This window comes from Struthio camelus, chromosome 6 (assembly GCF_040807025.1).
Source record: "Struthio camelus isolate bStrCam1 chromosome 6, bStrCam1.hap1, whole genome shotgun sequence".
Lineage (NCBI taxonomy): Eukaryota > Metazoa > Chordata > Aves > Struthioniformes > Struthionidae > Struthio > Struthio camelus.
Window position 1 is genome coordinate 4,107,334 of NC_090947.1, and position 13,563 is coordinate 4,120,896.

At 50.6% G+C, this 13,563-nt stretch overlaps 1 protein-coding gene across 5 annotated transcripts in view; it reads left to right on the forward strand.

Annotated features, from left to right (window-relative positions):
* ACKR3 (atypical chemokine receptor 3) overlaps positions 1 to 13,143 on the forward strand; it is a 68,896-nt gene extending 55,753 nt beyond the window's left edge. Inside the window, exons 1-3 of one of the 5 annotated variants that reach the window (XM_068947782.1) lie at positions 4,047 to 4,081; positions 9,573 to 9,891; positions 11,197 to 13,143. In XM_068947782.1, coding sequence (XP_068803883.1) covers positions 11,224 to 12,318 — 1,095 coding nt within the window. In that variant the 5' untranslated portion in view covers positions 4,047 to 4,081; positions 9,573 to 9,891; positions 11,197 to 11,223 and the 3' untranslated portion in view covers positions 12,319 to 13,143. Of the gene's footprint in view, positions 1 to 4,045; positions 4,082 to 5,592; positions 6,227 to 9,572; positions 9,892 to 11,196 lie in introns of those variants that run through there. The other 4 variants (XM_068947784.1, XM_068947781.1, XM_068947786.1 and 1 more) reach the window with 4 other exon arrangements.
* Positions 13,144 to 13,563: the final 420 nt, after the last annotated feature.

Below are 13,563 nucleotides of genomic sequence, written 5' to 3' on the forward strand. Positions count from 1 at the left end.
TCGTCAGCTCGATGTGGGTGTTTGCACTTCTGGACGGCGGTTGCTGGGCTGGCCAGCTCATTGTTCTGCCGCTGTACATGATGCTGCCGCTTTTGGACACCCACTCGCACACGCTCTGCGATGCCGCTCCCCGCCTTGCTCTTGCCGCATGCAAACCCTCTCTTGTGCAATCAGGAAATGCTTTCCTTTGTCCCTTGTCGATATTTGCTGGGCTATTGAAATGTTCTCCCCCCCCCCCCCCCCCCCCCAAGCACTTTGCCTTATTGACTATCTCACCAAAAAATCTTTCTAGCTCTTGAAGCTGCCAAATTGCATTTTTTATATTTATCTATTGACTTAAGTCAAGGGCTGGGCGTTAGCTTCCATCTGCCTCTCAGTTAGAAAGGAAACCTTTAAGAGAGGCTTTTAGCCCTCCATCCAAAAGCCAGCAGGGAGAGGCTGCAGGACTGTGAGAAATTCCTGATTTTCTATTTTATTTTTCCCTCTCTCTCTTTAATGTAAGCAGCAGAGTTGTGTTTTTGGAGGAAAAAGAGTATGTTCCTGAAGTTCAGGCACTGGACCAGCACTTGAAGCAATAATCTGGCTTTCAGTCCCAGATTGTGCCAAGCACCCTGTGTCTGAGCTGAGTCAAGTCATTCAGCTGCATTTTCTTGACTTGTCTCCAATAGAGCTAATGCTGTCCTGCCTGCCTCTGCCTTTCCTGTCCTACCTATCTCCATGGGTCAGAGCTTGCCCTTACATGTGTTTATCTACAGCACTTAGCACAGTGGAGCCTTGACTTCACCCAGGGCCCCAAGCTGTGTCGGGCAGTGATCCCCAGATAGTAGAGGCTTGTAGTGGATGAACAACCCCCCCCCCCCCCCCAAACTGCAGCAAGGGTAAATCCAGTGGATGGTCCCTCCATGACATATTGCCACAGACTCCTTCATAATAGGGCAAAGAGTTGAAGAGTTTTCTTTGCCCTTTCGTGGCTGTCTGGAGACAACTCATTTTTAATTAGTGCTGGATCTCAGGGGCTTGAGGCTGTATGTGCTCCGTGACTTGCAGCCTGGCTTCTGCTGCTCCTGAGCCCAGTAACACGTGTTATCTTTCAAAAGAGAAAGCTGCAGCCCTGGAGGCTGGGGCTACTTGCCTTTGTAAAGCGGTTGCATCTTGTTTAGGGTGCAGTAGCCTTCATGGTTTTTTTACACTAAGAGAATACCCACAGTCGGGGCTGGCAAACCACTCGTGCCAAACCTCCAAGCGTTTGCTCCGTGAATCTCCTGGCGGAGGGATGCTCTGTACCCGTGCTGTAAATCCACTTTCAGGGCAAAGGAAATTTGGGCTGGTGAGAACTCATTCTGCCTGCCTAGTTATGGCTATACAAGGAGTTTCTGGTAGCTGAGCTCTCTGTCAGCGATCGCATCCTGTGAGGACCCTGGTTGGACTGGCTTTTAGCAGCAGTCTAATGGCAGCAGATCGGAGCTAACCGCAGCACCCTGGTAGCACTGACCCTCTGCTGATCTTACCTGGGGTGCCCAGCTTCTCCGTAGCTCTGCTTGCCAGGCTGTAGGGGAGATGGTTTCATATCGTGTGGTTTTTTTGACACTGTTGCTTTGCTTCCCGCTCAAGCATTTCATCCCTGGACGCTGAGCACAATCTGGCTTTCATAAGGCAACGGGCTTCTCTCTCCTGCGTGTGGAACGTGTTCTCTATAAAAAGATAGCTGGAGGGAGGAACGTGGAAAATGAAGTGAAGGCAGCTAGGGCTCTGCTCTCAGCAACTGTTAGGAAGGGGGTTGCCTCTGCAGTTCCTGGACAGCAAGCAGCTTTGTGGTTGCAAATGCTGGACAGTATTTTTGGAGAGCTATGGAAGAGATTGGAGTACTTGATGATAATTTCTGGCACACCAAGTAAGGAAAAACTACTCTACTTTTTGTCCAAGAGAATCTGGAGTTCTGCTAGAATGCTTTTTTTTTTTTTTTTGCTAGGATCTTCAGAGCCTGATTTAGCAGAAGTACATGCTTATTTTTAAACCTAATCCTGTCCTACTTCATTGTCTGAACTCATAGTTCAATTCTGCCAACATTCATGGACTTCGGCGAGCACTAAAAATTTAAGCGGATGCCAGAACGCTTTAATGACCACTCGCTCGGATGTTTGGAGGATTTATCTATCCCCATCCAGGGACAGTGTGAATCAGAAAAGGGCAACAAGATAGGTTGCATCTTAGCTGCTCCATCTGTGGGACAAGGAGAGACTTATCCCTCTGTTTTCCTCCCTCCTGTCACCCGTGCCTACAGCAGCGTAGTCTGTGAACATGCCGCAAAGGCCCACATGGAAGGTGAGATGTGCAGTCCAGGTAATCAGTGTGGTGACCTCTTGCAGTCTTGTTACGGTTTGGCACTCGGATCAGTACCCTGCTGCTGGTAGGCCCAGGTCACAAGTCCGTGGAGCACAGAGATCATCAGCATCACCAAACGCCCAACGGGTCAGGCCTTTCTCCATCGTGTTTCTTTGCTGTATGCTGTTTAGGACGTCCCCGGTGCAGCGTCAGCCAGGTGTCAGAAGTCACCGGGGGACAGCAGAGGCCAGCTCCGCAGGGTTGGCGTGGTGGTGGAGACACGCTTCCAGGCCAACGTGCCTAAAGCCTTTGCCTGAACCTAGGCACTCATGCAGTCCAAACCCCAGACAGGCTTCAGTGCAGGCTTGGAGCCGCAGGGGGGAGGCGTAAAGTATGCAGCTTAATCTCCTCTTTGCTGGCAGAAAAGCAACAGCAATGAAGCGAATTGTGCCTTCCCTTGCAGGGGTGTCAATCTGGTGCGTCCATTGACTCTGCTGCTTGATGAGGGTAGAATAAGGCATGGTTGGCTGAGAAATGAAGCACGGTTAAAAACAGCAGCCTCCCTTTTTAGAAACTAAAGCGGCTCTGCTGGCTATTAGGCATCCTTTTAATTGGCAACCTTGCTCCTGTTAAATGGGTTCCTTCTGCCATGGGATAAAACGTCTCGTTTTACTGCGTCGGACGCTCTTCAAGCCTGAGGTGCTTATTTAATGGGAAAACTTTTCCTCTTTTTAAAGCATACATTCACCAACTAGTTTTAATGCAAGTTTTGTAATTGCCAGCGGAAACAGCATTTCGGGGGGAAAAGCGTACATACTTTCTGGTGGTATGCAGACCCTCAGGTTGCAAATACTAAAGCGCCCTGGATTTGCTGAAAGGTCCTGGCTATAATGTGTTAGCTAGTCTGTTTATCCTGTAGTAACGGGGGGTCTTTGGGCTATCGGAGCTGTGTGTGTTCCAGCACCAGAGGTTTTTTGGGAGGGGGGAGCAAAGCCCCTTCTTCCCTGGGCTATCTGTCCGTTTTGGAGGAGCCTTGCGGTCCATGAGTCAGATCAATCCCTTGGCGCTGTCAGCACTGCTTTCAGGCTTCAGCAGTCGTGCGGTTCGTATCGTTGCTCCAGGGACGGGCTGTTTTGTTGGCAGGTAGATTATCATCTAATCCTAGCGTCTTCCCTGAGGAAAGACGGAGAGACTGACCCTGCTGGAGCTGAATACGGACTTCTCCTCTTCCTCCTCCTCCTCCTCCTCCTCGCAAGCTGCTTTAACCATCTGCCTTTTCTCTCCGGTAAGGAGGAATGTGAAGAAACGGATTTTCAGGTTTTGTTAGCAAGCCTCTAGCTTCCTGTCACCTTTCCTTGGTGTTAACTTTTCTTGCCCTTGGGGAGGGAGCAGAGGTGAGAGTTTACTGCCTCCTATTGCCTCGTCTTCTCCGTATTTTCTGGCGGCAGGAAAGAAAAAAAAACAAAGCAGAAAACTTTCCTTTTTTTTTTTTTCTTTTTTCCTTTTTCCCCCCCTTTTCCCCGCCGGGCCCCGACAGTCCCCTTTCTCTCTCTCCTCTCCACACACTTGTAACGCTTGAGCCCGGTCCGCGGTTAATTTTAGCGGAGGAGGGAAAAACAGCCGGCCGCTCGCCGCCCGGGGCGGGCCGGGGGGCTGCTCCCCGCCGCCCGCCCCCTAGAGGCGGTCTCCCGCCGCCGATATAAGGGCGAGGCGGCGGCGGCCGCAGCTCAGTCGCTCCGTCGCTGTCCGGCTGCGTGAGGTAAGGGCGGGCCGGGCCGGGCCGGGGGCTGCAGCCCTGCCCGCGTTGGCGACCCTTTGGGGAGGGAGGGAGGGAGGGTGGCGGAGCTATAGGGGCAGCGGAGCTATAGGGGCAGCGGCTGGCGGCGGGGGGAGCTGTAGCGCAGTGAAGTCGCTTTGCCCGGCTGCCTCCGTGCCCTGCTGCCGGGAGCCCCGGTTTTTGGGGAGGGGGTTAACGTCTCTGCAACGTGAGCCGCTCCGTTACAGCGCTGCGCTGCGAGCCCGCGTGTCCCTGCCTGCACGTTACCTTTAGCATCCACGGCAGCAGCTTGCACGTGGGTGAGCAGCCCCGGGGAGAAAGCCAAGGAGCCAGGCCGAGAGCAGCAGTCGCTAGAGGTGGCAAAGAGCCCTGGAGCAACGTGACCCGAGGGTGCCGGACTCTCTTAGGTCACTTTTCTGGTTGCGTCCAGCAGCTCCGTGCCTCCACGCTGGCCTGCCTGAAGCCTCCGCGCAGCGAGTGCCCCCGGACTGTTGCTGACTCGCGACACGATCCGCCTTCCCAGCCTCTCTCAGGTCGTGCTGGGAAGGGAGAGGGCTCTCCCGTTCTCATGTGCCTCCTGGTTTTGGCACGACAAGGTCATGCCTGGGCTGGCAGAACCGCCTCGCACGCTTTGCTGCTGCGGAGGTTGGTGGAGGTGGTGGTGTGCACTGAGGAGAGACTTTCAATTCTCCTACTTTGGCAGTTGGCCGCCGCAGCGTGCCCACGAGCTGTGCCTGCCCCAGTTTCTTGGCTCCGACATCCAGACTGGATGCAGTCGCTTCTGGGAGCTCCTTTCCTCAGCTTACCTCGGTGCTATTGAGAGCTGCACTTGTTTCTTGCTTTTGCAATGCAGAACTGCGAAAGGTGATTTAAATGAGCTAGACTCAATCTTGCAAAGCCCTCCTGAGTATAAGGGCTAGCTAGGTATGGGTGCGCCCTTCAGGGTGGCCAAGCAGCCTGGAAAGGGCTTTAGTGTCCTCTTCCCTGTGCCAGGTGAACCAGGCCGGTCTATGCCTTGGAAAGGGTCAAGGTGTGTACGGTGGTGGCTCTCCTGACCGGAAGAGGTGGCTGGGAGGCTGTCCTCCCTCCTGGGCCAGCCGGAGCAGTGATCCTGGCTCTTCTGGTATAGCTTATCTTCCCTTCTTGTAGGGGAGGGTAAAAGCCAGTTTACCCACACCACTGAGCTGCCTCCAGGCAGGTCTTGAGGGTAGGGTGGGCTGCTCAGAGGAGACCTGCCTCCTCCCTTGTGCCGACAATACTGGACTGCTAGACAGCCAAGTGGTGAAAGAGGGGGTGCTGGGAAGCTGCCGGAAGGGTTGAGGGCTTGAAAGATGCCACGTGGTGCTGTGTTGCCCTCACAGGTGAACGCAGTTGCGGGGGGCAGGGGGGGGGTCCTCACACTTGGAGCTTTTCCTGTTGTTTTTTTTCCAAGGTCCTGGGCTGGTGGTGGGGAAGGGGACAGTTGGAGGTGGGCTGTGGAGCACAGTAGTATCTGGTGCCTGAGATATGGGGAAAGTTGAGTATTGCTTTGGCTCTGATGAGCTCTCTGAGTGTCCAGAGAAGTATTTCAGGTGGCAACTCTTTTCCTTCCCGCCTGAACTCTTGCACCAATGCAGAGGTGGTATGGACCAACCCTCGCACACATGCCAACTGGGGAAAGGGATAGTGGCACACAACAGCATAGCATGCAGTTGACACAAAATGCAGTTTTAGCTCTGTTCACAAGTTTCTAGGTTATTCTGCCATTTATAGAGAGCACTAAGTTTACTTTTAGGAATAGAAAAAAAAATCGGTTTGTCTGTTGGTCTCTCCCCCACACCTCCCAACTAATCTGGGTGGGAATCAGAGCTCAGGTTACAACAGCTAATCCCAGACTATAGACAGCCTGGCCTCGTAATGCTATAATCTCTGAATATAGCCGTTGCAGCAGCAGCTCCTCCCCCCATTAGGGCTTTGAGCCTGGGAGGCCGTATCAGTTTCAGATTTTATTGCTGCGCTGGGGACGCAAAAGTACATAGGCATGCAGGCAGAGCCAGACGGACGGATGCACGTGCATGCGGCAGACCTGCGCCGAGAGTGGAGGGACGGAGGCAGACTAAGGCTCGGGCTGGGTATCGTTTGCGTTCGGTGAGATCCCCAGGGTCGTTCAGTAGCGAGCAGCCGGGAAGGCGTTGCTCTCTCCAAGCCGCAGTCCCCGGCCGGACAGCAGCGCTGCTCTAAGTAGGTGGCTGCAGCGCGCCACTCGGCATAAGCCACCAGCTTCAAGGGCTTTTCTGCTGCCCCCATCCTGCCTCTGCTTGCTCTTGCTGCCTCTCTGTTGTGGTCAGTGGCCTGACACGGCGCAGTCAGAGCTGAGTTTCTTCTTGGTTACAGGATGTATCAGAGGTCTGGCAGTGGGTGGTCACAGTCCCATCCTGGCAGCTAGCTTGGATTGGGGTCTCGGGAAGTGAAATGAGCTCGTTCCCCTTTCAAGTCCGAATGCCTTCCCAGGAGGCATCCAGGCCCACCTGTGCTACCTCTCCGTGGGGTGTTGAAGGGGTAGGCTGGTGGCCCTCCTGGCCTGCTTGCCTGCTTCACAATAACAGTGGGAGACCTTAGCCTGCGCCACGGGTCTAGCACTTGAATGGTTTGCTTTAAACAGGGAGTTTGCTTTGCCTGTTATGGGGTTTTGAAGCACAGGGATGCGGGGATCACGCTGCTGCGCTTCTCCCCACAGTCGAGTGGCCTTGAAGGATGTATACAGTGAGGATGAGGAGAAAAGATGAAGAATGTGAAGGTGAATTTCACATGATCGTGTTTCTCCAGGAGCTGGAGCTTTAAACAGCGCCGGAGACTCACTGTCAGCAGGAGGGGTTGGGAACTTGGTTTTGGAGGTAGGCTGCCTTAAGCTGATGCTGTACGCTCAGCATCAGCTGCAATTGTAATGCTTGGATCCCAAATGATGACTAGCAGGGAACAGATCCCTCTTTTTCACTTGCAGCCTGCTCCCCCAAGACTGCCCCGTGACGAAAGCCTTGTGACTAGCCGTGTTTCTGCTGCAAACTCCGTGCTCCCCAGTGGTTGCAGCCCTTGGGCTGCAGTCCTGGTAGGAGGATTCATATTGAGGGCTCTGCACAAGGCTGCCTGCCTTGTTTTGACTGAGTGGTTTAGCCTCCTTGGGCCAACTATTGTGATTTTTATCAGGGCTGAGGGCTTCAGAGAGCAATGAGGGTTTTTGGCTGCCTTTGGTGCCTGGCTCGTGGATGGAGTGTAGACAGGGGAAAGAGGAGCAGGGGCAGTTATTCTAGCTGAGGGGCCTGCCTCCAGGTGTGGTGCTTGCCTAGCCACAGAGGAGGGTTGGTGAAACTGGCTGGTTGTCCCCCAAACGATGGGAAAACCTGGGCTGAAGTGAGCATCCTGAGGAGCTGTATCTGGGCAGCGTACTGTCGCTTCTGAGTTTGAGAGCTCTGCTGTCACACACGTGTTACAGGGAGTGTGACGGTGGCCTGTAACTCTGCAGGGGCAGGATCGGTCCTTATGCCCCGCATAGAAACGAGTTAAATTGCTCTGTACCCTCCTGAGCTCGGTGGCCATTGTTAGGAGAGGGGGATTCATCTATCCAAAGTCAGGCAGTTGTTACTGGCTGGGCTCCCTCTTTAGTCAGTGAGACGTTTTTAGGCAGAGTCTGAACTTGAACAGATGAATTTAGAGAGGCCCATTTCTCTCTGCTGGCTATAGGGGGAGACTGGTGACTAGCTCACATGTAGACCTCTGAAGTTTTTTGGGGTGAAACTCCATCAGGTAGTGCCCTGATCTAGCCCTCTCTGCACAGAAGGAACAGGAATTACAGCATGTTGCTGTGTAAAGTCCTTTTTATCTCTGCTGATGGATTAATCCTCTCCCTCTCTGATGCAGGTCTGCCGCTGCTGTGATGTTGGCCAGGGTTTTCAGTTAGCTACGTGGATGAGGCTGCCGGACCAACAGGGGCTGATGCCTCCCGGCCATGCTGCCTCCTGTGTAGACATTGCAGACAGCACTGGGGTGGTGGGACAAGGACATCTGAGCTCTCTGATCTCCGCATAGGTATTCTCTGTTGTTGTAGTCCCTTGGGAGCATCACAAATGACACCCTCTTCCTTGCATTAGGCAGGGAAGGTTACGCCTGAGTCTGGATTTAAACAGCACAGAGTGGGTCATGCCCAGATCTGATGGGAAGCAGCAGGGGTGTGAGGGGGGAGGCAGTTTTCTAAATAAGAGCCTTTAGTTTTTTGTGTAGGCTGTCACCATCTACTCACTTGTTTCTTGGCGTGTCTGTTTTTTCTGCTCTGGGTTTACGGGGGAAGAAGCTAGAGTTGCTTTGACCCTATTGAAGCAAGATATGAGGTGGAGTAGTCTTAGTAAAATAGGTGGTTAATTTGGTTTGATTCACAACCTTGCTTTTCGGCATGCTAGCAAGATGAAAGCCTGGAAGGCTGTAGAGATTTGAAACGGTAGGCTAGATCTCCTCACGGGGCCAATTTGGGCCCTGTTTGTGGAGAGATTTGATCTCTCTTGGATGTGTGCATGTCCCTCCCCATTGTTAGTGCCACTGACTTCCCCTCCACGGGGACAATAGGGCCTTGAATCCTCTTCTGTAATCTTCTCCCCCTTATCTCCCTTCTCTTCCTTAGCTTGTGTCTTTGGCACGGCCTGTACTGTGGCAGGCAGGAAGGGTGGGAGGTTTGGGAAGAGCCAATTATGTAAATGGAGCAGTGAGAGGTGCTGTGTAAATGATCGGCCCTTTTCTGAAGTTTGAGCCTGCCAGCGGCAGCAGAACATGGTGCCCAGGCTGGGCAGAGCGGAGGTTCACATAGCCCAACAGCCTGTCCCTCATGGGATGCAAGAAGAGGGTGCTTAGTGCAGAAACGCGTTTAAACTGTTCCTTGCTTCGCTGTCTCCTTCATGCTCCTAGCAATTTGTTGCGGCAGAGTTGGCAGCATAAGGAAATCTAAGGGCATCGGAGTTTTCCGTATTAGTTTCCTTGATGTAGGGAGCCCTGCAAGTCCCCCTGAAAGGTGCATTGCATCCAAGAGATTCTTTAGGGAGGAGAGATCGTGGGACTGAGGACGTCCAGGCATATGGGTAGCCGTGTAAGTACTTCCTCTGTGCTTTTTTTGGCTTGGCACACTCCAGCCGTTTACTCGCTCAAATCAACATTGCCCCCAGGGCAGAAGCAGAAAGCGGAAGGACGATGTGAGTTATACGGTTTGCCTCTAATTGGATGGGCTGTGTTAGGGGAGTGGAGAAGAGACAAGACTCCTGGCCACAATTCAGGATGTTAGAAGCGTCCAAAGAATTTTGTATCCCGAGGAGGGGAAAAGAAAAGAGAAATGCAAACTGAAACCATCAGCTAACAAGGGCAATGAGTGAGGAATGCTTTTCTCAACAGATCCTTTGCATACTGTGTATCCTTTGACAGCTTACTCAAATTGTCCTCCTTGTAATAACTGTTCCAGTGGCCAGACAACAGATTAGGAGAAGAACTACTTGTAACAACTGAGCTAGGAGAAGGGAAAGACTGACAGAGCGCTGCAATATCCGTGCCGGTTTGTTTGACTGCCCTGCATTGGAAGAGAGGCAGCTGCTGTGCGGTTCCTGGAGCTGCAGATGTGGCCTTTGCAGCTCTCGAAGCTTTTCTGAGGTCTATGGGCGGAATGAGCCTGTGTCAGGCCATAAAATCACTGGACCAACATAGCGCTCCCTGTGGTGGGCTGGGAGCCTGCAGATAGCACTAGTGGCCTTGCTCTTCCTTTGCAACCCAACTGGATGCTCCAGGTAAAGCAAAACACTGCGTGTTACTTCAGGGGGGATGGGATGGGTCTGTGCTTCAATGCTGAAACAGGAGCTCAGCTGAAGTGTAGGTGCAACCCTTTGGTGTTGGATACTGCACGTCCAGGGACGTCACGCTTTACCAGCGCTGTGAGCCTGCCTCTTGCTGCAAGCCAGAGCCCGCAGCTCCAGAAGTTCCTTGGCTGAAGCGTAATGTTCCTGGGCCAAGATGGCAGGCGTCGAATAGAGGCCTGAGACTGGCGAGCGGCTGCTGTGGGTGGTATTGTAGGTCCTGCAGCGTGGGAGGATGCCAGTGGGGGAGGAGGCCTTTTACACCACCCCAAAAGCACAACAGTAATTAAGGCGGGCTCAGATTTTGTGTAAGCCCTGTTGTTCTGTTGGGGCCCTTTCTCCTGCTGGCAAGGAACTTAACAAGTAGCCCTTTGCTTTGTCCACGGTCTGCCAATGGAAGGAGGAGTCAGAGGCAGGAAAGTAGATTTAAAAAGAAGAAAAGGTGGGGAGGAAGCAGTTTTTGTTGGGCCAGCTGTGATGGGGGAGTATTTTGGAAATAAAATCGCTCCTCTTAAAAAGAAAACTTAAGCCCAGCAGATCTACTCAGCAGTCAAGCTCTGATTTTTCTCAGTGCTACGTGATAATCGTTAAACACAGGGGATGCTTTGTAAAGTAGAATTGAAGGGAGGAGGGGAGGATGGAACAGGATTTAAATTTGAAATTGGACAAGGGTACAAAGCCCCTTAGTTCCCCGTTTCTGCTTAGTGCAGCTGGAGCTGGACTTGACAAGATGCTTACCAGAGCTTGTGGTAAATGTTTTATGGTAATGTGTATCAGCCAGATCGATTCTACTACGCTGGAGGGAGTGCAGATAAAATGACTTAAAGATTCCCCTGCTGAAAGCGATAGTATCATCATTTAGACTGGAGAAGACAGATTTAGTTGCCTGACATTTATTTGGCCTTGGTGTACTTTGCGGATTTCACACCCGGGGATGGTAGCCAACCTGATGACGTCAGACATGAGCTGTAATAAAAAAATCGCACAAAAAGCTAATGTTGTTCCTCTCTTTTTGACCAGATGAGTTTTGTTATGCATCTGTTTTTTGTTTTGTTTTGTTTTTTTACTCCATGGATCTCCTTAATGGAAAGTGCTTTACAGGAATGCAGCATCCCCAAAACAGTGTGCCCAATGTATGGAATCTTCTTGGCAGATTGCATGTGCACGTTGTTACAAAGACACAGGTAGAAATATCCCTGCTAACTCAGGTCTTTTCTTTTGATCCTATTTTGTCTGTAGGTCACTTGAATTCTGAACTGAGCGAACATGAGTGCACTTGATTTGGCTTCAGTCCTTGATTTTCTGGAAATGGCCAACTTCACAGAGATCAACTGGACGTGCCACAATGGTGACTGCATCACAGTTGATGCAACAGCATGCCCTGGCACACTTAACAAAAGCGCTCTGCTATACACTCTATCCTTCTTCTACATTTTTATCTTTGTCATAGGGCTGGTGGCCAACTCTGTTGTGGTGTGGGTCAATCTCCAAGCCAAAATGACTGGCTATGAAACCCACCTCTACATCTTCAACTTGGCTGTTGCTGATCTGTGTGTCGTCATCACCCTTCCAGTTTGGGTTGTCTCCCTTGTCCAGCATAACCAGTGGTACATGGGAGAAATTACATGCAAGATAACTCACCTCATATTTTCCATCAACTTGTATGGAAGCATCTTCTTCCTGGCATGTATGAGTGTGGACCGCTATCTCTCCGTTGCGTATTTCACCAATTCCAGTAGTCGCAAGAAGAAGATAATCCGTCGCTGCATCTGCATCTTAGTGTGGCTTCTTGCCTTCAGTGCCTCTCTCCCGGACACCTATTATCTTAAGACGGTCTCTTCCAACAATGAAACCTACTGCCGTCCTGTGTATCCAGAGGAGAGCTTCAAAGAGTGGCTGATTGGCATGGAGCTCATCTCTGTTGTGTTGGGCTTTCTTATCCCTTTTCCCATCATTGCTCTCTTTTACTTCCTCCTTGCGAAGAGCATCTCTGCCTCCAGTGACCAAGAGAGGAAGAGCAACGGGAAGATCATTTTCTCCTATGTTGTTGTATTTCTTGTCTGCTGGCTACCCTACCATGCAGCTGTCCTTCTTGACATCTTTTATAGTCTTCATTTCATACCCTTCAGTTGTCAAATGGAGAACTTCCTGTATGCCACTCTTCACATCACTCAGTGTTTCTCTCTAGTCCATTGCTGCGTCAACCCCATCCTGTATAGTTTCATTAACCGCAACTACAGATACGAGCTCATGAAAGCCTTTATTTTCAAGTACTCGGCCAAAACTGGTCTCACCAAACTTATCGATGCTTCCAGAGTGTCAGAAGCAGAATACTCTGCTCTGGAGCAAAATACCAAATGATTGCAATTCCCTAAAGACACCGCTTTGACTTATTTTCTTTTTTTCTTTCCTCTGTGCTTCTTATGAACGGGGCATGAATTACAGCCTACAAAAGAGAGATAGCAAACTGTGATTTAAGAGTGGAATCAGGCGCAAAATGGAAGTGGTACCAAAGCCAAGCATTTTGTTGGTGTGTTTTGTTTTATCTCCCGCTAGTCCAGTCTGAACTTCTCAACACTGCTATGCAAATGGAAAAGACTTTCTAGTAAACGAAGCCATTGTGTACCATAGATAACGTGCATTTTCAAGATAAGCTTTTTCTTCCATGTGTAGATTCCCTCTTGATCTCATTGTATATGTTTATATATATAGTGTGTTGTATTTAAAAGCTCAAGACTTTATTTTCTGGCTATTGGTGTACCTTATACAATTGCATTTGAAAGTTAAATATATTTTTATCATGTATTTGAAGTATATTGCTGATGAGTGTATCCGGAGTGCTGTAGTCTGAGTGTTAGATTGCTGTTTGGTTTTAACCCTCCTAGGTAAGAGGGTGGCAATAAATAGCAGTATGGAAATGATCTCTTATGTGCATCCTCATTGGCTGGCACACTTTATTGACCGTAGCTCTAAATGGTGGTTGTACCTATGTCTGGAGCATAAAATGTATGTACTGTAAAATAGTTACCATCGTGCTAAAATTAACAGTATTGTAAGAGTTGTTAACTCCTACATCCATGCTTTACAAAGCTGTATCCTTCCTTATGCGCAGAATGAATGATATTACTTCTGAGAGTCGTCTCTATTTGTAAGTTATTTTTGTAAAATAAAGAGCTGGAAAAACTGCGTATGCCAGTGGTCTGAATTGCTTCCTACCCTCTCCTCCCTTTTCCCTCTTCAAAAAAGCTGGAAAGAAGAAAGCACAGAGCCGCGCTCTATCCTTTCCTTGATGCAGCAGTGAACAGGTCAGTTGTTGGTTGTGCTTTCAGAGTGTGTGTTGATGAAAGGCAGAAAGCACTGAACGTGCCACATGAGATGGGACTGGCGAATAATACAAGGGGAAGGGATGGGAGGAAGGGATCTGTGCAAGACTGGCTTGAGCGAGTGCTATTTGGGAAGGTAAAGGCCATGGATTTTTTAAGGTAAAAGCTGTTGGGAATGATGAAAGGCCATGTCGCTGGCTTAGGAATAAACACTTGGATCAAAAATACAGGAGCATGCAAATGGTAAGGAGGTTTGGTCTAATCTGGGTTCAGTCCATTGTGG